Genomic DNA, 27,532 nt, shown 5'->3' with positions numbered 1-27,532 from the left:
GAGGAGGTAGCAGGAAGCTTCCCTACCTCTGTGTCCTTTGTCACCCTACCCGGACAGCGTGGTGCTGTGGCACGCTTCGCTGTCTCTGTGCTGTTGTCCAAAATTGCCCTACACTGGGTAAACAGCACACAGTCATTGCCCACAGTTCTGGAGTCTGGAAACCCAAGAGCAAGATGCCATAGTTTCCAGGTTCTGAGGCTGCTGAGGACCTCTTCTTATTTGGAGAGCCCTTTCGCACCTTTCTGTTGTGGGATGCAAAAGCCCCCACTATAAAAGCAGTCATGCTGTTAACCAAGACAGTGGTCCCTTTCACATACCCACTGCCTTCCAGCTTAGGGAGGCGGTGGAATTTTCTAATAGTTACAACTTCTTGATTTATCATTATCTTAGTTAGGGTTTCTATTGCTGTGAAGAGACACCATGACCTTGGCAACTCTTTTAAAGGAAAACATTAAATGGGACTAGCTTCCAGTTACAAAGATTTAGTTTAGTATCATCACGGCAGGACATGGCACGATGCAGGCAGACATGGTGCTGGAGGTGCACGGAACTGGGGATTCTACATCTTGATTCACAAGCAACAGGAAGTGAACTGAGACATTGGACATGGCTTGAGCATATATGAGACCTCAAAGCCCACCCCTATAGTGACCCACTTCCTTTAACAAGGCCACACCTCCTAATAGTGCCGTTCTCTACGAGCTTATAGAGGTCAGTTACATTCAAACTACCACAATAATGAACATAATCTTCTAGATTATAGAACTCTGCAGTAGTGTTAGGTGATTCGGTGCACAGAAGTCTGCTATGGTAGGGATGGATGGATGGACGGACGGACGGACGGACGGATGGAAAAACAAGAAAGGAGAGTGGTAGGAGCAGAAGGTGAGGAGAGGGATCCTACATAATGAATGTTCATGATCCAGCCAGAAATGTAAAAGCTCAAAGGCAGGAGAGCACAATGAGATAAACCAGGAGGTCGCCCTCCACACCACCCAGCAGCGGAGAGTGCATGATGACTGATATTTTCATACAAGATGCAGGGAAAGTGGCTACAGGGAGAGCTATAAATTAAAACCAATCTAAATGCATCCAAAAGAGCTGAGACATGAAAAGCATTGGCCCTGGTTTGCTCAGCTAAGTGTTAAGAGATTGTGAGCAGATTAAGGACTGTGGCACCTAGATACCAAAGGAAAGTTAAAATGCTACCCGTAATGGGGTCCAGAGATTGCCCAAGAGGTTAAAGGCTCAAATGCCTGTGATGTTCCTGATTCTCAGGGTCAGCAGTTTGGGCACGACCAGGGAATGGGCTACACCTGGAACCAGAGTTGGAGGACTCAGCTAGAGGGCTCTTATTTGAGTCTCCCTCACCCAAGAACTCAGGAAAATACCAGTCCTTAGCTGGACCTCAGCTTGCCTTCTCTGGCTCTCTCTAGGTGGACCTCTGTGGAGGTTGCTCTCAGAGGGCTACTTGGATCTTTACAGTCATTTGGCCAGCTTCCTCTGCAGCTTCCCAAAGGAGCAAGCTTTGGGACACTGTGGCCTGCTTAGTACTCCACGTTCACAAATCTGCTATCCTCTGTAGGCTGACGCCAGCCCTGTGAAGGAAAAGGGCCAATTCTAATCGTCCCGTGGAGGGGCAGGTGCAAAGGCTTGGTGCTGCTGCTGTTTTAGCTCTTGGTGGGCACCGTCCAGGTGATTTTAACCACAGCACATCCCTGAAAACTGCTGGACATCAGTAGGGACCCATGTGTCAAATAACTAACTGGTGGGCAATCTCATAGCGATCTTAACTCATCTTCCATGCAGATTCCAAAACCATGCTTATGTAACATGACTAGTTCTGTCTTAAGTGTTTTCTGCTGGGTGGTTACACAGAAAAATAAAGAAACCAAATAGTCATGTGACCACATGTCATTTTCGTATGCCTTTTATGATATCAGAGTCTATGTATATAAGAAGAGTATGGAGGCCTCTTCAGGTAAGCTGATATGTATATATATATTTATGATATATACTATATATATATGAACTGTACATTTGGTGACTCTACTTCTCAACATGTTCTGTGCTTTCATTTACATGAATGCTGAAGCAAAGCACAGATAGTTTATGACATTCTCGATAGTTCCCACGGATCCGGGCTCAGAATCCAGCCTGCTGCCGTGTTGTTGGTAAAGGCAATCCAACCAGCAGTCTGTCAGAGGACAGACCTAAGCCTTACTGCGAGTAGCTGCTTCCCCTTAATGACTGTCTGGGTCTTTTCCTTTAGAGATGGGATAGTTGCTCTTGTGAGAAGTGCAAAGATAATCATGCTTTAATAAGTTCTGTGTGCTGTCAGCTCCTTCCTCCACAGCAGAATTTACACCAAGTCCATTTAGTATCAGCAGAGAGGCAGGAACGCCTTCCCACCCTAGCGCCATGTCAATGAAGAGAAAATGCCTCAAAACAAATTGAAGAATTCACGTGAATCTATGTACATACCAGACACATATTCCTTGTTAAGCTCATGGCCCCTTCACTTCAGATCGACTGGTTTGGAATCATCTAAGAGGGACACAGCTCCGGGGACATTCCCAGAAAGGAAGGTTTACCTGAAGAGGGAAGTGTCCCACCCTGCATGTGGAGTACCAGTGCCGCATAGCTAAAGTCCTGGACTGAGGGAAAGGAAAGAGGAGAGAGCCAGATAAAGGGTATCACTCATGTTCTCCTCCTTCTGGTAATAGCCACCACACCCCCACACTATGCTGGCCTGCACCCTCCCACCTGAGCACCACACCCCCGCACTGTGCTGGCCTGCACCCTCCTACCAGGAGCCACCACACCCCCACACTGTGCTGGCCTGCACCCTCCCACCTGAGCCACCACACTCCCATACTGTGCTGGCCTGCACCCTCCTACCAGGAGCCACCACACCCCCACACTGTGCTGGCCTGCACCCTCCCACCAGAAAGGAAAACACAGGCTTCTTTCCTCAGGTCTCCCTTGTCATGGAAACAGGAGAAAGAATAATACTTCATTATCACATATTTCTTCTTTAATAACCAATATCACTGTATTGAATACTAATTAATGCTACATAATAACTCTAGAGAAGAGGAAATGTTCTCCAGATATAAACAGTGGCAATCTGAATAAAAAAACTTGAATTCCTAGTGGTACTAACTAGGGAGGTGCTTATGGGTGGTGTTTACATGTGATGGAAAATGGATAAGTTTTGTTGTGCTTCTCCTTTGAGTGAGATTATTGCCCTGTTTGATCTCTGACTGTCTTAAGAACGCTAAGGATAACCCAAAGCCCTTGTGGGATCAAACTGGAACTCAGATCTAGACCCACGGGACCTCGCATGCAGTGTGCCCCGTCCTCAGCAACTCTTATCTCTACTTCTAGTTCTGTGGCTGTGATGTAAAAAAGGACGGTATATTTGGCGGGAATTGGATGTTGATCATTTTTAGGCCTGTACTTGTAACTGTATGTAAAAGGTATGTTAATTAAAACAAAACAAGTTTATTGCCAAAACAACAAAAATATACATTCGTTGTTTTCTTTGAAAATGGAAAGCAATAAGAAACAATGACAGAAGCTTTGAATTGAGGGCATTTTGGCCAAAGGCTCTGTTGCTAATTCTGGAGTCTGGTTTTGCTTGAGCTGAGGTGTGATTTATGAGGTGTCCTTCAAAATATCTAAGATCATTTCCCTTTGAATGGATGCTCCCCCACCCTGAGCTAGCTATCATTGCTAGAACGCTGACTCCAATGGGATGGGCTGCTTTGTCGCCGCCTGGCTGCCTCCTGAGGATCAACCGGTCACGCTCAACACCATGACCGGACTGATAGTTGCATGCTGTGGTGACAGAATTCTTTGTACTGGATAATTTAGAAGAATGGAGACTTATGGTCCTATGGCCCTTCTGGGATGCCCCCTGTCAACAATAACCGTTATATATGGCAAAGCTGTGTCCTCTCCTAAGATATCCTCTAGACCCGGTGCCCCCGGCCCCAGGGTAGGAGGCCTGATCCTCATAGGATGAGCAGGAGTGAGAGAAGAGGCAAAGCTCAGCAGGCCCTGCATAAAGAGCATCCTTCTCCGAGGAAGACAGGGGGCAAACCCACGTGACCCAGGCATTCTTCAAGACCCCATACCTCATCCGGAAAAGTTGTCAACAGAGAGGCTTCAGGTACCAGGACCGGCTGGCGTCCTCTCCAAAATGAAACTGAACACACCAAAAGAAGTCTATCTGCTGACTGAGGGTCTCCCTCAGGGGTTCGATGCTGCCGTAATAATGTCTGCAGGGTAAATGGGGGTAGGAGACAGGAAATGTGCCTTTTCCAAGCCAGAATGGTGGGTGGGAAGCCTTGGGCAAGGAGACAAGATCCACGATTGTTAAAAGGAAAGCTGGAAGGAGATAGGCTGCCCTCTCCAGCTTCCCACAACTTCTACTTTGTAGACAACATATTGATCTCAGGCATAGCTGACTCCCTGGGGAAACACATCAGCCATGTACACAAAAGGAAGTGTTCAGAGGAGGCAAATTGGAGACCCATCATCTAACTGACTTCTTAAGGGCCTTGGGAAGTCCCGCACGGAAGCTGGTGAGCCAACTTATTTCAGTGTTTCTCCAGTAGGCATCAGCCTGTTCAGTGCTTTATTAGAAAATACCCATCGACATCTCAGACAGTTAAATATTCTAGACATTTTTGAGAAATGTTCAGTATCTGAAATTGCAACATATCGTCTCTCTCTTTCTCTCTCTCTCTCTCTCTCTCTCTGTTTCTCTCTATCTCTCTCTCTCTCTCTCTCAAATACACAAACAAGCGCACAGTAATACACCACACATTTTGCATATATTTCTAGATTAACTGCTGAACGATTTTGCAAATTGGCTTCATTGGCTTCTCATTGTCTAGCTTGGTATGTTCTATAGCAATCCGAACACATCAGTACCTCAGCCCCACTCCGTTTTAATGGGTTTGGGGTCAGAACCACCCATCAGCCTTTTGCACAAAGCTCCCAGTTAATTCCAGCGAGCAGCAAGGATGACCGTCCCCTCTGTGGGACACAGGGGCTCTGCCTTCTGCAGGAGTCAGCTTTCCTCTCTCCTCCCCTTCAGTTCTGTGATGGACGTGCCGTGCACTGCCTACCTCTGCTCCAGATAGATTTCACTGAGCAGTAAAAATGGAGAACAGTTGGTGAACATTTACTCAAGAAATTAAGTTTGTCATTAATACAAATGACGGGCCATCTGGATAAGCAGCGAAGCTCTGCTGCTGAAGAGAGGTTTCAAGGAATGCATCGTTTTTATTATTAAACCTGGTAGTTTGCTTAGTGCACGAAGCATGCGGTTTAATAAGAGCAGCATCCATGCTAATTAAATGGCTACTCAGTATTGTCCTTGCCTTTCACCCACTTTCGAGTCCGCTCTGAGGAGTACCTGGAGAGCTAATGATCTCTGATGGGTAGATCTCAAAATGAGAAATAAAAATTGTTTGGCATTACAGCCGATGATCCTTTAGTTTCCTGATGCAGATTTATGATTTTATAAACCCTAGAACCCTAACTAATGTGCTTATTAAGATTTCCTATGACGGTATTGTACACCTATACATTCTCACAAGCGCACATGTGCACGCACACGCATACACACACACACACACACACATACACACACAGGTTTACACACACATACACACACAGGTTTACATACAGTGAAAATGAAGGTCGATTCATTGAGTTTTGGCAGTGTGGGTCCCTTTTGTTATTAGTGATGTATACTTTTTATGTTTCAGGTGGGTACCGATCATGAGGTGGAAGGGTTGTGTTCGTTGCCTTACTGACATCACAGGTAGTTTTCAAGTTCATTATCCAGAAAGACTTCAGTATTTAGCTGTCCCCTGTGTCCCCAGAGCCACACTGGTATAGTCCAACGTCACCACGCCTAGTACTTGGTAACTCAGTGCCGTTAAAGATAAACGGCTCACGTGGATGTAAAACTGAAATTTCAAGCCAAGAAGACTGGCACCAGTGTAAGATGGAGGCTAAGATTATGTTTATAGTGAAATTAATAGAAACAAAATACATAGGCTGTGTTCAGGGAGCGAAACTTGGAGGTTCCCCAGTTTTCTCCAGAAAGACCTCCTTCGATTCTTCTTCCCCAGGATCCCCGAGTCTTTCCAGGTCTAATGTCACTGTACCCCATGTAGCAGCTAATCCTCTCTGGATACCCATCCCTCCTGTGGAAGCTCGTATCTTTTTTCTTTCTAGAGAATGCAGGAGCAACTTTTGTTTCCCGGCTGCCAGTCAGTGACGTGAGCCTCTTTCCAGTGGCCTGCACCAGGAGGAGTCACATAGACAAGTTATTATTGTTAATATGATAGGTAGAGAGTTATATAGAGAAAAATATCAAATATAGTATTAATAAATATAATTATTATATCAAAATAGGTATAAATATGTATGTTCATGAAAATAGATTAAAAACAAACAATAAATCTGAGATAGGAACAGCCATACAATAAGGACAAAAATTCTTATTCTAGATAGAAAACTAACACCCCAGAATTGCTCTCCTTTCTGATCACTTGGTCTTGGGTATGAAAGAACTTCTGTAGGTTTGAAGATTGCCCACTGCAACAGGACCCGTGCGGCACTGCTGCTGCCTTGTGCTCACAGGGAAGCCTAAGGAGCAAGATTAGATCTCTTTAAATTTGGAATTCCTGTTTCCGTCACGGTCTTCTCACTACTACTCCGTCATGACCATTGAACTTACAGAATATTCTTTCTCTTCAAAACAGTTTAATCACACACAAACACACACAATTTGTGCATGTGTGCATATGTGTGTGCGTGTGTGTGCTCATGCATGCATGCACTTGCGCACATAGCCATCACACTGCATTCTCAGAGGAATTTGCAAAAAATCATTTCCCTGCTTCTACCACGGGGGTCTTGGAATTGAGCTCCGGTCTTCAGACTTGGCAGTAGGTGCCTTACCCAGCAGAGTCATCTCTCGGGCTTCTCCCCTAGAACGTTCGCTCTCTGGTCCTCGACAAGTGTATTCCTTGGGGTATATAGAAAGCTGGAGGTTTCTGGGATTTAAAGCACAAAGCTCCTTAGCTAAGAACGCACTTCGTGTGGTCGATTTCCTTGAATAAACACAGGTCAGGAGACACACTGATGGCGGAAGGTGCAAGAGAAGCAGAGATTGGCGACCCAAATCACTCTTCCTGCAATGTGACTGCAGCAAGGAGAACTGAGCGGGGCGAACCCTTACAGCTGGCAAAGGGAGGCTGCGTTCAGCATGCGGGCACTGCAGCAAAGCCTTCTGCACTGCGGGTGCCGTTCGGCTGGTCTATTCCCCTTGTCATACCTTATCAAGCTCTCGCCTGTCCGTCAGAGCCTCACTAGCCAGTAGCGACTGTATTTCTCTTGTTGTGTACCAACCCCCAGTAGGGGTTCTGGGGGGAAAGCGCTCCCTGTGGAGCTGTCAAGTCGGTGCCTGATGAATCCCTGCTCTGAAAGGAGCAGCTATGCTTGCCACGTCCATTTTAATTACAAAAAGAGAGAAATGTTTGTGAAAACAGCCAGTGGAGAAGGAGAAGTGAAATTTTAAGTTATTTCACCTCATTTCAAAAACTCATCTTGTTGTGTTTCCTCCACTCAAAATGCCATTGAAGTCGCTTAATACTGAGGCAATTTTGTAACTAAGAAATAATAACTGATATAAAATTATTAGAATTTAGCATGCGGTGTTTACCTTAAGTGCACAAAAGAGAAATTATCCCTTCTGTGGAATGGAACCAATAGATGGTACTAGTTTTAATTGTAGGATCTAAATGTGTTCAGGAAGCAGATGGAGGGGGTGAGACCAAAGGGCCTAGCCCCGCAGGAGGTATGCTATAGGCAAAGCAGGGGTGAGGTGGGGAGCTGGAGAGCACCTGGGGGAGAGTCAGGAGGAATGGCCGAGGAGAAAGAGGTGAAGAGAGGCCAAAGCCCAGGACGGGAGAAGTGATTAAAGGGGTGGACATCTGGCATATGTCACAGGGGCTTCAACAACATGGCTGCTGAGAACTGAGCATTTGACTTGGAGAGAGACGTGAATTTCTGGAGACTTCCGAAATCGGCAGAACCAAGACGTGTCAAGGGAAGAGGAGATGTGAATTTCTCTTAATAAGCAAGGACAAGTCTTCGTGTTTTTCAGTTTAGTGTTTAATGTAAAAGGAGGCTGTGGTTACCTGCACAAGACCTCCACAACGTCCAGCTAGTGAAAAAATCCACCACAGGGCAGCTGTCCTCCCCTAGCCGAGGAGCTGTTGGCAGCTGACGGCTGATGGAGAAAAGAAAGCCTCTTTCTTCGCGGGTGGCTGCGGGTGGGTTGCCTGTGCCCTTGGGCACAACTCTACATGCTTGTACATATGGGCTAATTAGACTCGGTGTGTTATTAAAAAGGGGGGGGGGACTGAAGCCATGAAACTGGGAGAGAGACCATGTTGGATGACTCAGTGAGGTGTGGATATGACCAAGACACGCTGTGCACATGTATGAAAAATTTAAAGGATAAAAAGATAAATATTAAAAATAAATAAAAATAAATGAGAAAGTACCTGGAAGAAAAATGATACTTTATTTTAATTTAAATTGCTTATTTTGCACGCGACATGGCTGCTGCCCTCATGAACTCATAGGATCTATGGCTACTACACAAGACCTGTCAAAATTGCATCATGGGTGGGGGGAGGGCCCGTGTGGCCCAGCCCCTCCCTAACCAGCTAGAGGCAGTTCATGGTTGGCGGGAGTGGGGACCCATAGTTCTCAGTGCTGTAGCCATTGGTAAGTTGCCCTTTTTCAGCCGCCCTCACCCAGGCTGAAGAGAAACCCTAATTAAATGTGGTTAATTTCTGGAAAGACAAGACTGGAGAAGAAAGGGTTCATGGGAAGAAGAGGAAGGGCGGAAGTGGACAGGGGATACGAGGGGGTGATTAGGTTGGTGTGCCAAGATACGGCTTGTGAGCAAGGAGGTCTGTGGAAGAATAAGTAAACATTTTAAGATAAAGAAAAACTTAACTGAGAAATAAGATTCTTTTCCTCTAGGGACCGTCTTTCGGAAACTTGGTAGAGGATTTTCGACAGGTGTATTCCAATTAAGAACACTATTTGTGAAACGAATCCCTTAGTCTAGATGTAACTTGCAGAGGAAGTCTATGTCCACGCCGCTCACCAACCACCAATATGTAACCAGCGCAGGGCATGCAAGAGGCCATGCAAGACCCCATAGCAGAAAGGCTTTTAACCACAGGTTGTCCTCAAGAGCCCAATATGTCTTCCTTTCAGGAATGCTTTTCCTTTTGTTTTTAAGTGCTTGAGACTCTGTTTGTTGTACGTGGGCACCGTAGTTACATTTCTTATGTTTATCATGCCTACCTCATGTTGAACACTAGGACAGGATGACCTCAGAAGTGACTAAGCAAAGCTGCCTTCTAGGGCAAAACTCCTGAGTCATCCTAATGGACCACTTGTTCTGTGTGTCCCTGTGGGCGACACTCCACCATGAGCAAGTGGCTCTGCATGGCGGCCTGTGTTATCTGCTGTTCTGTTCTCTTCCCCGAAACAGCTCTGTGTCAACCTGACCAACGAGAAGATGCATCACTATATCCAAGAAGTGCTTTTCCTGCAAGAGCAAGCAGAGTGTGTACAAGAGGGAGTTGCCATGGAAACTGCCTATTCTCCTGGTAACCAGGCTGGAGTTTTGGATTTCTTCTTCCAGGTACTTACATAACATAATTAGATACTTAACGGGATGCGTGCATTCAGGTGCACTGGAGAGAGAATTTTCTTTCTGAAGGCCTTGCTTGTGAGGCAGCCTTATATATAAGACTCTGCGGTGCCTTTATAGTCCCCCAGTCTTTTGAGGAGCACAAATTACCCTTGCCCGAAGGGGCAATGGAAAACTCGCTGCTTCATTCAAAGGACAAGAACTATATGAGAACTGGATGATATAAGGGCATTCGCCATTTTATTTATCAAACCTAAAAGTCTCTTTTATAAAGTTGCAAGAGGCCAGTGTACAACATGGATTCCGTAAGCTAATATATAAGGCCGGTGATATCATAAAATAGATTATATGTTTTGTATTGGTCTTCAGGGGTTCTAAAACTTAAATTTTGAAAGGTTGGCAGGAAAAGTATATACAGAAAATAATCTTTGGTTAAGTTAATCTTTGTTTAAAATTGAGCCTGAGGACATCAGCGTGAGTTTGCCTTCATATTTTCATCTCTGCATAAAGTGAAAAGCTTCTGACTCTATTGTATAAGTAAAGAACTCTTATGTGAGACAGCAAGATGATGTGGTGGAAAAGGAGCTTGTTGCTAAGGCCGATGGCCTAGATTACAATCCCGGACATACTTGAGGGAAGGAGACAACCAACTCCTTCAAGTTGCCCTCAGACCTCCATATGAATACTCTGGCATGTAAACATGTGTGCATTTACACACACAGACACACACACATGCCCTGTGGGGGGATAATAAAAACATGTGATAAACTGTTTTATCAAGCATGTCAACAGCAACTTGTGTTCGCCTGAGATGCTCTGTGGAGTCACCCATTGTGTGTGAATATACTAGAACCGGAGGGCGAGCATCTGAGTGGCTGTGTGAATATACTAGAACCGGAGGGCGAGCATCTGAGTGGCTGTGTGAATATACTAGAACTGGAGGGCGAGCATCTGAATGGCTGTGTGAATATACTAGAACTGGAGGGCGAGCATTTGAGTGGCTGTGAATATACTAGAACCGGAGGGCGAGCATCTGAGTGGCTGTGTGAATATACTAGAACCGGAGGGTGTGCGTCAAAGACACCAGGTGGAGTAGCAGGAGCAAACTTCTGACTTGTGCTGACTTTCAGAAACCATCAGGATTCTTCTCCCTATTGGATGAGGAGAGTCAAGTGATCTGGTCCATGGAGCCAAATCTTCCCAGAAAGCTGCAGAGTCTCCTGGAGTCATCAAATACAAACACGGTGTATTCTCCTATGAAGGACGGCAATGGAAATGTTGCTGTCAAAGGTCAAGGCCCAGCCTTCACGGTCATGCACTACGCAGGAAGGGTGAGTAGAAGGACCATGTGACGTGCCCTGTGTACTGGTGTGCCACGTGATGTGCCCTGTGTACCGACATACAGTGTGATGTGCCCTGTGTACTGGTGTACCAGGTGATGTGCCCCGTGTGCTGGTGTACCAGAGGGATGTGTCCCTTGTACTGGTGTACCAGAGGGATGCAACCTTTAGAGCACAGGTTTGCAGGATATGCCATTAGACACTCAGAAGCCACATGGCCAGCCCACAGTCATTAGCTTTTGTAAACTCTTTGCCTTTGGTTTGATGCTGAGGTGTCATCTCAGAACAGTGTGTGCTTAGCAGGCTAACTGTCTCACTTTGTGTACAGACTTTGATTAATATGAGACAAGCTCCAGGATCCGCATAAAGAGCTTTGTTCCACACTTTGGGGATATTTTTCCTATATAAATTTTGGGCCTCTGAGTGTGCTTGACCTGAACATGGGCTTAATGTTGAATATGTTTCTTAGAGCCTAAGACAGCAAGCCCGCTGACCTCCGGAGTCTAACCCCTACCTGGAGTGGTGTCCCCAACACTCTCTTGTCATCTCACGTTAGAAGGCCCCGGACCAGGGCGTCTTTGCCCCATGACTTTCCTGTTGTAACTCCCTCATGCGATTCTTCTCTCTAGGCCGTGTGTTCTAGTCCTCTGTCTTCTTGAGTCCCTCTCCCTGCCGTGAACTCCTTCCCAGGCAGAGTTGAAACACCCTTCCAGTGTCTTTAACAACATCTATCCACCTCTTAATTAAATCTTCTCTGTTTTTCTATACGCAACTCTTTTTATTGTTGACGTCTTCCACTTTTCGAATTATAACCACATACACGTACACTTTGAACTCCCTCTTAGTGAAAACTAGGGACTCATCAAGGCCTCCCAGTTCATCTCTTCCCTTGTTTGTGGAGACGCCATCTCCACCGGAAGAGGATGAGAGATGAGCCAGGAAAATGCACATACCAAGCAGTCAGATGGCAGAACACAAAGTCACAAAAACGGATACGCTGCTGCTACCAGCCTAATACTGGATAAGGAAGCAATTATCTGGCTCAGCAAAGCAGAGCGCTCTTCTCCAGAGGAGCTGACTAACTTCGAAGGGGAGGGATCCCACTAGGGACTTGGACTCTGGAAATGCAGTCCCCATACTGCACTGAACACAGTTGCAGAGGACAGAATCCTCTCTCATTGTCTGGGCAGAAAACAACTCGGCTTAGGAAAAGAACTTTGAGAGAGTCTTAAGTTGAAATTGCAGGGGTGCTCTTAAAGTATGCATGAGACCAAGCTGCCTTCTGCCACTGAGCATACCAAACAGCAGCAAGCACTCCCTCATGTTCAACATTAAAGAAGCAGAGACTGAAGCCAGCACTCACCACAGTGAAAAGAAGCTTGTGTGTGGTGGGCTCACCAGGCAAAATGCTAGAAAGCACAGAGGTGTAGCTTACATCACCTCTGCCTTCTAAGCCAGGACAGCAGTGTTGGACAGGCAGAAGCCAGAGAACAGTGAACTCCATCATGCTAAGTAGTCTGAGAAAGAGATCGTCCCCCAACACTGCAGCTGGGGGAAATCAGTATGGGTAAGATGGCAGGTGCCCCCCAACATACCAACCCACTTATTTGGGAAAGGGTGCAAGTTCCATTGGATGAGGAAAGACTGACGTCATTGGTTTCGGCTAACCCACCGTCAGTAGTGTGTGCCCGCTGACGGCTTTATCCTTTTGACTCCTGGCATATTTTCAGACTGGAGAGAAGATGAAGCGGTCATAACTGGACAGGTGATGTTAGACAGACTCGGGAGAAGCAGAGCAGGCTCTTCAATGATTGGCCAGCATCCATGTTTGAGCAGTTGTAAAGAATAAGGAAGTGGCATTCATTGGAAGAGGACAGAAGAGAGGTCAGAGAAGAGATGCTCAAAGCTAGGGGTCGGAGCCCAGGAGAACCCCACAGTCCTCATGTGGCTGAGAAACAGGGAGTATACTGTGTCAGCCCGACACACATGCTCCTGGAGAAGGGAGCGGCAGACACACTCAGGTTCAGCTGTTCTAAACTGGTAGCATGGAGTGTAATGCAAACCCTAGTAGGATGGAGGAAGGAAATAACCTTAGAACAACAGGAGGAAAAACAGCTGTGGGCGAGAGAAGACAGGCCCTCAGACCCCAGAGAGGAGAGTAGGAGCCCCCCAGATGAGGTGGTGATGCGGGCCCCTGTGAGAAGTGACCAGTGTTGTTAGATGCTTGAAGAGGCTTGTGGGACTCGGAAAGAAACTGATGAAAGATTCTGTATCTTGATGTCAGAACTGTTACTAATTTTTACTTCTCCTTGGCTTTTTCAGAGTCCTTACAATTAGAGGGAGGTTCTAGTGTTGTCTTCAGATGTTTTTAAAACTCTGACTTCACATTATACATTTTCTGAATTGTGACGAAAAAGAATGCACGAAGCTTTAGTTGGGTATCATGACTTTTTATAATTTAGGAAGTTATTTTCTCAGGCCCTCGTAGCAGCTCTGTCAGGCACATATTCGAATGTTCTTCTTTATAAGTCTATTGTATTGTGCCATAAAGACAAAGCAGTCCCATAAAAAGGGCTGACTGCATGAAAAATTTGCAACAATGTGGTCTGGAATCATAGCTGGATTATTTCGAGTTCAGTTGTAATTATTTTTCTGAGCACCTAATAGCATTTCAATTTTAATTTTGTTTTTGAAAATTTAAGGGGAAAACAACCGACAGTTTAATGTAATAGGGAATTATTCACCGAGTTCTTGGAGAAATTAAAGAACACGGGGACGGCCCTATGATCAGTTGGTACAGCGCCAAAGCCCCTGCAGAATCATGCATTTTCCACTGAAAGCAGTTTTGTTTTTTAAGAGCGTTTTCCATAATTGGAGTCGATTTTTGTGGCTTTACAGAAATCTTTCATTTCGGTGAGATGTACTAAGGAGTTGTAGCCAAAGGACTCCCCGAGGACTCGCTTGGCGGGTAGTGTAGATGCTATGTGATTTGCAACAATGTGTCAGTCCATATGGCTTCTGAATCGGCAGATGTAGCCACGTGCACTTGCATGGTGAACTGTTGCATTGGAAAACAAAAAGGGACATTCTATCTTTTTGTCCCTTAAGGGGTACAGGAGACATTCACCCACCCAAAAGCAGCAGGTATTGTTCATGACCTTTGACCTCAGAGTTGCCTCCCATGAAGAGAGTCCAATGAACCCATGTTTTTTTGAACCTCTTGGTAGCATCTTATTGACCAGATGAACGGTGTGAAATATCTTCCATCATTCTGCCCTTCTTGCAGCGCTTCCTTGCTATGTTAGTGAGAATCCGGTGTACCCTATGAGGAGTGTCGTTACCGCAGAGGCAGACACCAGCATTGCTCCCTTGTCCCCACCTGGGTGAGCTCTGGCTAAACTCACCCAGTGAGAACTCTAAAGAGGAGCCTCCACCCTGCTTCGGAAGCTTTTTTGAGGCGGAAGCTCGGAGGTCCTTTTAGAAATGTTTAAGCACCATTATCTGAATTACATCTGAAGATCCTTCCTAAACACATCTGAATGTTTCATTACCCCTAGGAGCATGGTGCCGCTTGCAATCTCCATTACAGAGATATTTTAAAGGGAACAGGGAGAGGCTGTGTATGAAATATTAACAAGATCTCATTAATGAGCACACGTTTGAATTAAAGAAGGCTTTAGGGGCTTGAGCTTGACTTCCTTTTGTTTATTTGTTTTAGTCAATTTTAAATCATATATAAAGTTACCTGGTTTAGGGCTTGCTCTAACCCGGTGATTTAAATGACAGATAAGCATTAAATCCACAAGTGTGTCTGAGTTTATTGGCTGTTAAAATTAAGGATCTTGAAGAAAAGAAGAATTACTGCTTGACAATGTCAGCTCTTAGGAGAGTCGAATGATTCTAAACTAACTCTTGTTGGAAATTGTGCTTTAAAGCTCCTCAATTTTGACGTGAGAAAAGCAAGTTATAAAGTGATCTGAGGCTAAAGGTAAAGATTGAATTAATAAAATTTAAGTAAAAATTCGGTTGTGAAGTACACATCCCACACTCTTATGACCAGATCCTCTTGTGTGCAAGTTGTCAATACAGCCTTGCTCAGAACAGAGGGCTCAGGCTGTGTCTCACAGTGTAAGAATCCATGAGATCAGGTAATGGAGCTCCAATGGGAGTGCACAGAGAGGACTGGGGAGTCATGTGATCCCAACTCTCCCTGGTTAAAGCCATCGAGCAAATAGGACATGAGCCTTCCTGGCAGAGAGAGGCGGGCCAGAAGGCTCCCAGAGCTCCAACCACCTTCTCTCTTCAGAACCACATGAGCACAGACTCCTTTCGCTTCCAGCCACCCAGTCTGTGTGTTGCAGCAGCAGCCTCAGTAGAGAATACAAGTCTACATTGTTTCATATGAGTTTGCATGCGAGAAAAGGGAAACACATTAAAGCATGAAACATTGTAGAGTTTCTTCCTAACTCCTGCACTTCTCAATCTCTTTGTCTCCTGTGGTTTTCCTTGCTTGGAAATTCCACGCCCACCGCCCTAGATCTGGGCCATCTCTGAACTCGGGGTTCCTGACCTAATCTGTGCTCCTTTCACTTGCTGTGCTGCCAGTGATCAGTGATGATGCCTGATGCTTGCATCATGACCACATCCGTGCGTGTAAACAATTCCGTGTTGGTTTTCTCTAAGTAGGCCTTTGGTGAAGGGTGATTCATCAAGATCTTCCACTGACAGGTAAAGTTAGGTCTGTTGCTGCAGAAGCCCAGAAACTGCGTGGCTTCACCCTGCAGGTGTACCGGCTTTCCGGTAATGGAAGATGGAAGATCAAATTCCAGCATCTGCAGATTCCTCCTGGCCTCTTTGCAAACAGGATGTAGTCAGTCCCTGACTTGGGAATGCATTTTTCTCAACACTGCCGTTCCGTGTGTCACATGTCAATCCCTCTTTCATAAGCATTGTAGGTCCGCCCTAGTATAACATGGCCCCTTCTGAGTCTAAAGAATTACACATGTGAGAGAAATTACAACTAAAGATGTGTAATCCGGGTGGATATGAATTTGGGAATGACCAACAGTTGCTGGTAGGTGGCAGGCCCTTGTCTTGTTTCACACATCCCCATGGCTTTTCCTCCCCTCCACTTACTGGGTCAGGACGCCAAGGCTTTATCATCTGCACTTTACAGAATCCATGGTGTAAAGGAAAACAAAGAGGCGTTAGTCCACATCAGCGAAGTTTGAGTTTCATCCCATAGCTATATGACTGAAGACAAGGTCCTTCAGTTGTACACCCCCGAAGTTTAAAACTGAGGGAAATATAATCTCGAATCTCACAGTTTCCTGGGGCTGTGGAGTATTAAACTGGTAGACATGCAGGAATGATTATATTTACACATTCCCTTACACAGGCATGTCCGTCATATCTCCTGCCACAGTAGTTGTTGGCCACAAGGTTAATCAAAAATTTGAATGGACAATCTGAAAGATCCAAACTAAATTGAGTGGTCAGTCAGGGTTTGCCATTTCTTTGTCCAGATGAGAGTATTGGTAGGCCAATGAACTTATTCGAGTTAAGTGGTAAAATATCCTTGCTGGGTTTGTAAATTCTTATATCTTATAAATGTTTGTAAATTCTTATATCTTATAAATGTGCATTTGTTATACAGAGGAAGTTTAGTAACACACGTTTGAATCTTGGTGTTTTCCTAGCACAAGTTGATCAGTGTTAGGGCAGCTGTAACCACTCTGGGTGTATTATGATCTCTTACTGTTTTTCCACCACAGTTTATAGACTTCCGTGAAAGATAAGTGGAAACAATTCAGTAATTTCTCCATCTATGGAAGTCATAAAACAGCACTAAGAGAGAAAAAAATGCAGATGACTGTCCTAACTTCTGCTAATGTGACATTCTCTTTCTCACTGACTACACAGGTCCCGTTGTGGCAAGTAGCTATCCCTCAATTAAAAAGAATTCTGTGGAACTGTTAGATTCTTTAGTATTTAGATTTATAAAGAATATTGCGAGAGAGCCCACAAATGTGTGAGACTTTACTGTACATTCAAAGAGAGCCTTTAAATATGATTTCCCTTAAGAAAATTAAAACCTTGCCATCTGTGTAGGTACTCTGCATTGCGAGTTTATGGAGGGATAAAAGTTTCTAGTCCCCTCCTGCAGCGCACTTCTGGTTTGAGAGCTTGCAGCAGGATTCTTCCCCCACCTCCTCCTACCTCACAGCCATGAGGAAGGAGTTGTCAGGCCCAGATCAGTACCGTTCCTTGTGATTTCCGCAGGCTGCTGCAGGGGTCTGTTACTAACACATTGCTGATGGACGTGGAGTGAGGATAAGAAGGTTTTACTGAACACAGGCCATCCATAAGACACCTGAATGCTTTTATTTTCCACACAGAGGACATGCCCCCCACCCACTGAATAAGCTGGGTTTGAAAATGGCCCCTTGTTTAGAATCATGCCGCCACCCAGATCTCTCTGCATAGGAAAATCTTTACCCCGCTGATAATTCTAGAATGTGATCGGTGGCATACTGTTTTAAAATCAACCTCTGCACTCTAGGCCTGTCGACACGGGCAGTGCATGGGGACGCCCTCGACCTGTTCAGCCTTGCAAATGTACCTGTGTCAGTAGTGACATTTATAGCTTCTGCCCTGTTGGAGGCACAGTGTACCCAGGAAGACTCTGGAAGTGACCCTGTAAATAAAATGACAAAGCAGACAGACAAATCGATGGGTGGCTTCTTTTTTTTTTCCCCCTTTTTCTCCAGGCAGAATCCCCAGACACAACAATCAACTCTGTCTGGTCTCAGCCAAACTGATGCTATTAATGGTTATTTGATGAAAGCGTTTGGACCCACGTGAAAAGAGCTTAGTTTATAATCTATACTTGCTCCCTTCTTGGGCAGGTGTTTATAAAAATAAAAATTAGCTTCAGTAGGGCCCTGGTGTCTCTTCCTACATCAGTTTTTTCTTTGAAAATTGTCCTGGCACATGACTCTCTCTCTCTCTCTCTCTCTCTCTCTCTCTCTCTCTCTCTCTCTCTCTCTCCCAGGAAGGGCATGTACAGTGACTCTATTTCTAAGTTCAGTGCCTCCTCTTACAGAAAGCTGTAAATATGAAACTTTGAATCTCCTAAAATATTGGCATTTTCCTTTTAATGGACTATACTCATTAATTTCAGTTGCTTCAAATGTAACACCCGAACATCTTGGTGTTGAGATAATGACTCTTCATGTTTCTGAGTTTTCCCAGCACCTGCCATTAATCAGAACCAAAAGGAAATACCAAAAGCTATTGGGAGAAATCACTTCTTGGAAAAATGACAGAGCCTGTCATTTTCATTACTTTTCTTGATGCGATGACCAAAGAGCTGACAAGAAGTGACTTCAGGGAAGAGAGGTTGATTTGAACTCATATGAGGGTGCAGTTGCTCATGCTTTTGAAAGTGGGATAGCCATAGGGCCACGTCAGTATGGTGGTGGGAGCTGGCTGACCTCCAGGTGGACCTGGAAGTAGAAAGAGAACAGGAAGTGGGGGCAGATATTACACACCAAGCCCTGACCCAAATAGGCAATCCTTTCTCTCCAACTTTGCCCCACTTCCCCAAACTGTCCCATCAGCTGGGTGTTCGGCATTCAGACCCATGAGCCTGTGCAGGGTGTTGCCTGTGCAACCCTGAGTGCTCTGCTTTAATTTAGGTGACAAACAAGACAAAGTCACCAGCCCACAAGGATCAAGGTCCTTGGGACAGACTGGGTAGAAAGCTGCAGCCAGGCGTGGAAAATAATCAGACACATTTGTGTTTCCTGACAATGATCGTTTATTTATTTTGCTAGACCAATCCTCACATATATTCAGATGTGATATATTGAATTCACAAGTATGTCTGCAAAGTTCTGCATTTTTATCATCTGTTAATCCTAGCCACTTCTCTGAGGATATTTTGCGTCTTGTAAATAACAGGATGCAGGAAGGGAATGGAAGCATGAGGGATGCGCAGATTTACTTCTGTTCCATAAATATTGATGATCTTCTGAGTGCCAAGCCAGTGAGCACTTATAACTCTGTCCTAGGAAGATGACTGCCCAGATATGTGATCCGGCTGTCTCTCTTCGGAGCTTCAGACCCTCACAGAGCTCACTGCAACCTTCCAAATACTTACTTTCTCTCAGCTCATTCTGAAAACAAAATCAATTCAAAAATCATTTCGATATCGTACCACTTTTAAATTTTAGCAAAACAAGAAGCTGAAGGTCAAACTGAATGTCACTCATCCAAAGGCATTTCCAGTTTCAGATTTTGAAATCGCTCATAGTTTATACTAGTTGAGAAAATGTAATATCAAAATTTAAAATCTAAAGTACTTTATTTTTTTCTGTATGGACTAGCTGTGAGTGTGTTAATTGCTGAATTTTATCTCATGAGGACTGAGTGATGTCCTGATTTATAGATATAGCAATATGTCATTATGAGTTATTTTACTGTTATTTCCATTTACCAGAATAATAGTGGCATTTTTTCCCCTAAACGTGTGGTCTCTCTAGTCTCAGGTTCATGTCCTAATTAACAATGCCGGGTATAAATTCCAACCAGTGCAGTAGATCTTATATAGTTAGAACATGGTTATTTACTTCCATAACATCTGTGCCTCCATCATACCAGTGGGGTAATCTTACTCATCAAAAGTAAGGCCTTAATTGTTGTAACTCATGGAATTCATCCTGGGTGAGATCACTGCATACCCTTCTGCCCTGGTGGCATACATGGCACCGCCCAGCTCTATGAAAGCTGGCCAGTAGAGATGGAGCTTCAAAAGAAATAGCAGCCTTATTTCTCCATGTCCTGTGACTTAAACATGTCTTCCGCTATAAGGTCTTACTGTCAAGTTCTAGAGGGTAACCAAGAGTGATGGCAACGGTTCATGGTGTTTTGGGGACCCACAAGACCTTATTGACCAGTGTCCCAAGAAATTCCCAAAGAGGCAGGCCATTCCTGTCACTGACCTTTCACATCTGCATGAGGACGAGCACCTTGGTGACAGTAATTGTCTGTAAAGGAATCGAGGGTTGTTTTTCCTCAAAGGAGTAACAGCTACACCTAGTGCATCTACCCGCTTTTCCTGTCTGTCCACACAGCTCACCAGGAGCAGAACAGAAGCTGTTGGCCTTGTAGATGCTTCACCTGCAGCGCACAAGCTGCTCTTTTTTACCAACCTGTCCCTAAGTTTGTTTCTCCTGAGTAGAAAGTAACATCTTTTCACTGTACAAGTCAGATATTCCAGATGACTTTAGAGTTCTTCTTCTCCGTGGTGATGCCATCAAGGCTTCATTTCATTCTTCTGCTTGCCTGTTAAAGTAATTCAGAAAGTGCAGGCCCCCCTGTAGCTGGAGAAGAATGTGGGCAGCTCCAGTGGTATATAGCTCGTCCCTCCTTGGTCATTGACACTCTTTGCTTTGGTTTTCACAGCAGACCTAAGTTTGCTAAGCAAACAGCAGACATCCATGAAAGCTGAGCTGCTCCAGTAGCTCGAGTGCAGAAATGCTTGTGACAGTCCTGCATGTCCTTTGCATCCATTTCCCCGACATGCTCCCTTTCCTGCAGATAGTGGGACTCCTGCACCCCAACCTTCAGACAGCCAAAATAAACGTCTATTTCTGTATTGTTAGCTGTCTGGTTGTCAGGGTTGACTCTGGGCAATAGCTGTGGTACATAGTTCCACAATAAACGTGAGAGTACACAGATCTTTTTGGTGGAATGCTTTCAAAACATGTAGCTATATACACAGTAATGGAATCAATGTGTCAGAGAATGGATCTATCTTTAGCTTTGGGGGGACTTTGCATCCTGATTTCCATACTACCTATCCTGATTTACATTCCTACCAGCAGGGAGCAAAGGGTCTGTCTCAGTTTCTTGGTGAGTATGTACGACTTTCTGTATTTTGAGTTGTTCTAACTAGGGTGAGATGGTGTCGCAACTGTGGATTGATTTGCCTGTATCCACTGTAAGATTGAACTTTTTTTGTTTTTCTGTTGAGTATGGCTTCTCTTTCATGATATTAAAGCAGTGACTGCTCTACTATTGGGCACAAAATTAGATTGAAAGTAATTAAAAACTCACATATACACCTATATGTATATTAAACACAGTACAGGCAGAGGACTTTGTGCATATACACATGCAAAACTAGATCTTGGACTGTGACAGCAATGCATGTCAGTCTTCCAAGCTCTGCCATGACAAATCCTTGCATGCCTGCCTAAGCTGTCACTGCAGGGGGCTTTATAGAGGAACTTCTAACTGTCAGCACTTCAACCACGTGGAAATGCCACTCTCCAGCTCAGGAACATTCTAATTACATAATAACATAATTAATTATCAATGTGACTTGACTTCAACATGTTGACTTACACAGCAGAGCTCATGTAAGGCACCAGGACAATGATCAAAATTTCACCTGGTGTCTTGTGTCTGTTCAAAATATATATGTTGGATTAATCCAGCAGCATTTGTAATCAAATGTCTTTTAGCTCCTTCCTCAGCCATCAAACAATTCAAAGACAACACAATAACATACAGAATCCAGATTCTCTGTGTAGTTTCCATCTTTACATGACTTTATTTTAACCTCTGTTTCTTTTATTTATTTCTAAATTTTGGCTTTTTGAGACAAAGTTTCTCTGTGTATGTTTGGCTGTGTTGGAACTCACTCCGTAGACCAGGCTGTCCTTGAACTCACAGAGATCTGCCTGCCTCTGCTTCCCAAGTGCTGGGATTAATGCTGTGTGCCACCACACCCACCTTCTCTCTCTCCCTCTCTCTTTGTATTTTAAGAACTTTATCCTTTTTCTTTTCTCTCCCAAGTCTACATATATTTTTAAAGACACTATGAATCATTTAGAGGTTTTCTTCATCTGAATCTATCTTTACTGTATATCTCTCTTTTTCTGACTATATGAGTCTTTAATTTGCTAAGCAATATGACTAGGATTAAAGCTGTGGCTTTGTCAGCTGGATCCATCAATTCCTTAGCTTTCAGAGAGTCTGGCTTCATGGCAGAGGTACTGGCAGGAGCCATGTTTATTGCCACGACTCTATGGAGCTTCAAGGTCCCTGCCACCACCAAGAAGCATATGTTGGCTATTCATCAACACCATTTAAGTGTTTGATGGTAGGGCCTCTTAAAAGAGCTGCAGGGTTTTTGCAGCTAAAGCTGAGTCCGGAAGCCTCTCTTAAACGAAGCATGCTTGCCTCTAGCAAACAGAGCCCACCTGAGAAAATGCTGCTACCAAGAAGCCGTGCTTAACCCTGTTCTTTTGTGTCTAGAATTACTTTCCAAGCTCTCTCAGGTTTTAAGTGGATTTAGTTGTCCACATTGGTGTCATTTGTTGATAGAGGTTTCTGTCCCACCCGGTCTTGCAGCCATTCAGTTCCAACACGCCCTTGCTAACTCTCACTTGGATTTCATCACTCATTCGCTGGTTTTGTTTTCTCCCATTCTGGTTCTCTGCCTTTACTATGCATTGGAACCAACTGGTGAGGGAGTGGCAACTGTGTGTCTCTGGCCTGCCTCCTCGAAGTGGTGATGGTGGAGTTTGGGGAGATCTGGAGGATATGCCTTCATGTGAATAAATATAAATGAAGACTCTGGCTGGTGGGAAATCTGAAAACCCTACTTTTAGAAACGCTAACTGTGTCAGCATCATTGTTGGTACTTGGGGTCGGGTTTTCCCACTGGTCCCAGGGTTCACACAGGCCGAGCAGGCAACCGGTACAGGCTGACCCTGCCCAAACTTCTTCCCCAAAGGAAGGCAGCCAGCTGCTCTTGATAAGAGAATTCAGGAAACTATACTGTGTGAGTAGATGGAGCTATGACTGATGCTCTCTCTTGCCTTATTTTTTGTTTCCTTGGTGATGAGCTGAGCTCCAGCTTGATAGCCACCACTTAGGAGGAAAGTGCACGTGCGTCAGTGGTTTCTGACTTTTATTTTCACTGTGGAGCCAGGAAAGCAGGCAGGTTGATGAGCTGTGGTTTGCAGCCACGGTGAGCCCTTTTACCCCCCTGCTTCTTGTATATAGCTCACACAGTTTATCTTTTAATTGTATTTATCATGGTGCGGGACTATTATAGTGAGTCTGTGCAGCCAAGCAGCTTGTTTCAGTGGCTCCCCGGCTGCCGCCCGACCCTCTGCCTGGCACCGTCACAGCGTGGCTTAAGTACTATTGCTCGCAGCTGAATCGGAAGCAGAATGCTAAGTTTTCTTTTGAGTAATTTTATTGAGAAGAATCATTCCAAAGAGAAAATTTTGAATACACAGCGATTTCCTTAAAGATTTTTGTTCTGGGCTGTGTGCATATAAATTTCTCTATTACACGCATGACAGGCACTCATGGCACCACATGACGGGCACTCATGGCATGAACCTGGCTTTCAGGCTTTAGGAGGGAGAAGCTAAGACCCAAGGACCCATTGCAGGGGGACGGTGGGGAAAAGAGGGCATTGACCTGGCCTCCCTCTTTTGCTTTTCCCACATCTCTCCTTTTGTCTCCCAAGTAATAAACAATAGAAGCAAAGCCCTGGGCAGAACAGCTGTCTTAATGGCCCAGGAAAGCCTTCTGCTTAAAACCTGTTCTCTGCTGCCCCAGGTGGGTGCTGCCATGGTGAGAACAGATTGTTTTCTGTTCCCCTGACAACCAGTTGCTAAGCTATGGGTAGTTTCTATGATAGATTTTTACTTGCATAGAAACCTGTCCACTTTGCTGGGTTTTTGAGGTTGCCTTCATTTACACTGTCTGGAACACAGTGGCCTGATGCCCACAGGCCCCCTGGTCTCCAGGGTCCCCATAGACTCCATGATTCCCACAGACTCCCTGGTCTCCAAGGTCCCCATAGACTCCCTAATGCCCACAGACTCCCTGGTCTCCAGGGTCCCCATAGACTCCCGAATTCCCACAGGCTCCCTGGTCTCCAAGGTCCCCATAGACTCCCTAATGCCCACAGACTCCCTGGTCTCCAGGGTCCCTATAGATTCCCTGATTCCCACAGACTTCCTTCACCTCCTGGTCCCCAGCAAGTTCACTTTGTGTCTTTGACATGCGAATATGTTGCCTTGGGCTGATGGCAGCTCTTGCCAGAGGCATTACTCTTGGTGAGCCACAGTGGTTGCCTTCCTGGGAGATCTGTTTTCTTTAGACACAGTTGTAAATGACTTTCACCTGACAACATTTAAAGACAGAGTGAGTCTTCCTGTTGGGCAGGCAGCCTGGGGAGGTAGCAGCTGACTGAGGCCAGAAGGAGGGCATCTAGCACCAAGGAAATGTTGAAGAGGTCGGGGGAACTAGGCTGATGTTGCCATGGGTGGCAGAGAGGTTGGACCTGCCTCCCTGCTCAGAGGTGTCAGAGGAGGATGAGAGAAAGAAGGCAAAGTGGAAGGCTCAGCTCGTCCTTCTCAGGGACTTTGAGAACAACTGTGTAACAGGGACCAACAGCCAGCAGGACACTGCAGCATTCTTAGGATACTCGGGCTGCCTGAGGCACGGCTCACATTTTCTAGGAACTGAGGAAACTTCATAAGTGGAGATCACGTGCTGGACCCCAAGCCAGAACTCGACCAGTTCTAAAGCATGGGGGGGATAGAGAGGAGGCTCACCAGCCGTGAGAGTGTTCAGCTGGCAACGAACTAGAAAAGAATGGGAGGAAATCCTCCAGACACTTGGAGGATAAAAAGTGCCCTTAGATACCCTGCCACTAAANGGGTCCCTATAGATTCCCTGATTCCCACAGACTTCCTTCACCTCCTGGTCCCCAGCAAGTTCACTTTGTGTCTTTGACATGCGAATATGTTGCCTTGGGCTGATGGCAGCTCTTGCCAGAGGCATTACTCTTGGTGAGCCACAGTGGTTGCCTTCCTGGGAGATCTGTTTTCTTTAGACACAGTTGTAAATGACTTTCACCTGACAACATTTAAAGACAGAGTGAGTCTTCCTGTTGGGCAGGCAGCCTGGGGAGGCAGCAGCTGACTGAGGCCAGAAGGAGGGCATCTAGCACCAAGGAAATGTTGAAGAGGTCGGGGGAACTAGGCTGATGTTGCCATGGGTGGCAGAGAGGTTGGACCTGCCTCCCTGCTCAGAGGTGTCAGAGGAGGATGAGAGAAAGAAGGCAAAGTGGAAGGCTCAGCTCGTCCTTCTCAGGGACTTTGAGAACAACTGTGTAACAGGGACCAACAGCCAGCAGGACACTGCAGCATTCTTAGGATACTCGGGCTGCCTGAGGCACGGCTCACATTTTCTAGGAACTGAGGAAACTTCATAAGTGGAGATCACGTGCTGGACCCCAAGCCAGAACTCGACCAGTTCTAAAGCATGGGGGGGATAGAGAGGAGGCTCACCAGCCGTGAGAGTTTTCAGCTGGCAACGAACTAGAAAAGAATGGGAGGAAATCCTCCAGACACTTGGAGGATAAAAAGTGCCCTTAGATACCCTGCCACTAAACAGCACCCCTAGATACTCTGCCACCAAAGAGTAAACCCTAAATAACACATGCAAAAGCAACAGGAGAGAGTCTAGAGAGAATTGTTGTGTATGTGCACATAAGCATTTACACACACACACATGTATATACATAAGAATTAATACATGGAAATATAGATATATGTATATGTAGCTGGCTGAAAATGAAAGCACAAGATATCACCAGTCAACACAGCAGGAAAGTCTATGTAAACATCAAATGCTCATCTACTCGGGAATAGAGAAATTCTGTAACCTAAGCTTTAATCTCAAGCATGGAGGGATTTGTTTTGATTTTTTTGTCTGTTTCTTGTTTTGTTTTTGAGAAAAAGGGGTAAAAGATCGTGAAATAGGTGTAGCGGGAGGTGGAAAGGATCAAGGAGGATTTGAAGGAAAAGGAAAAACATGATCAAAACATATTGTATGACAAATTTGTTTTTTTTAAAAAATATAGACTGAAAATCAGTCTGAAGTAAACAACTGTCATCTGGGGAGAAGGATGAGCAGCTAAGAGCCCTTGCTTCTCTTCCAAAGAATCTGGATTCAGTCCCTAGCACCCACACGAAGTGGCTCACAACCGTCTGTAGCTCTAGGCCCAGAGCATCCAATGCCTCTGTCCTCTGTGAACTCCTGCATGCACATGCAGAGACACACGCATCTGAACATAATTAAAACTAATCAAATCTTTTTTAAAAAAGAAACAGTCCCTTGAACACATGGATAAATATGAAAAACCTCTAGTAAGGTTGACCATAAAAGGATATAAATAACAATATCAGGAATAAGCCAGAAAGAATCTCTGTGTCCCTGCCAGCATTCAGAAGATCAAAAGGGAACACAAGCAAGTCCACTCGATTTGATGGTTAGGCTAAAATGGACCGGTTCCTCAGAAAGCGCAGCTACCTCAGCTCACCCCAGTGAAGCAGATCGTCCCAGCAGGCCAGTCAAGGAAAGGAATTTGAAAATTCAAAGTTCCCAAAAAAGAAATCTCTTTCTTACAGATGGCTTAACTGGAGAATTCTACCAAATGCTTAAAAGAAAATTAGTACCGACTCCATGCAGTCTGATCCAAAAAATATAAGACAGGGTGCTTTCTGATTTCTTTTACAAAGCTAACTTTGCTCATCCCAGAACCAGACAAAAGCTAGAACACAGGGACACCAGGAAACTGTCACTCAGGAACAGAATTGGAGAGGCACTCAAAAACTATAGCAAACTGAACTTAGCAATTTGTGGCACACACACACACACACACACACACACACACACAATTACCATGGTCAGTTAATGTTTTCCAAAATGTAAGTACTTTCAATATTTGAAAATCTTTCAAGGTAATCCAGAATACTAATAAGCTAAAGGAGAAAAATCATGTCATTGTATCAATGAATACGGAAAAGGCATCTGGTAAGTTTCAACATACAAGAAACATTCTAAGAAAACAGTCGTGGAGGAGATGGTGTTGGCCCCAGAAAGAGCACCCACAGCCCACAGCAGAGAAGTCCATTGCCGGTATCATGTGATTCTCAAGAAGACGGCCCTGGAGGAGATGGCTCACCCCATGAAAGAGCACCCACAGCTCCCATTGCTCATGTTCTATGTAACCGTAGAAACTGGGTACTCTCCTCCTAAGATCAGGAGGCTGACAAAGATGCTGACTGTCAGCGCTGCAGCCTAGCGTTCACTGGAGGTTTTAGTGAATTTAGCGAGGTAAGAAGGCAAATAAATTCCTGATAGATTGGGGGGAAAAACACCTATCCCTGCTTACACACGGCATACGTATCAGTGGACAGAATCACAAAGAATCCACTAAGAAGAAAGAAAAGCACACAGAAATAGGAAGTTCAGCCAGGACATATGATGTAACAATAGCAAAGAAGAGACTACAAAGTGGAGAGGCAGTGTAGGGAGG

The 27,532-nt window shown here is 45.0% G+C and overlaps 1 protein-coding gene across 1 annotated transcript in view; it reads left to right on the top strand.

Moving 5' to 3' along the window:
* Myo16 (myosin XVI) overlaps positions 1 to 27,532 on the top strand; it is a 297,006-nt gene that overhangs the window by 135,605 nt on the left and 133,869 nt on the right. The window contains exons 21-22 of the mRNA XM_050136512.1: positions 9,608 to 9,760; positions 10,900 to 11,100. Coding sequence (XP_049992469.1) covers positions 9,608 to 9,760; positions 10,900 to 11,100 — 354 coding nt within the window. The remainder of the gene's footprint in view (positions 1 to 9,607; positions 9,761 to 10,899; positions 11,101 to 27,532) is intronic.

Source organism: Alexandromys fortis, unplaced genomic scaffold, assembly GCF_014885135.2.
Source record: "Alexandromys fortis isolate MF-2015 unplaced genomic scaffold, M_Fortis_MF-2015_v1.1 scaffold_3, whole genome shotgun sequence".
In the NCBI taxonomy this organism is placed as follows: Eukaryota; Metazoa; Chordata; class Mammalia; order Rodentia; family Cricetidae; genus Alexandromys; species Alexandromys fortis.
Note: the sequence above shows the minus strand (reverse complement) of the source record. Positions and strands in the feature narration are given on the sequence as shown.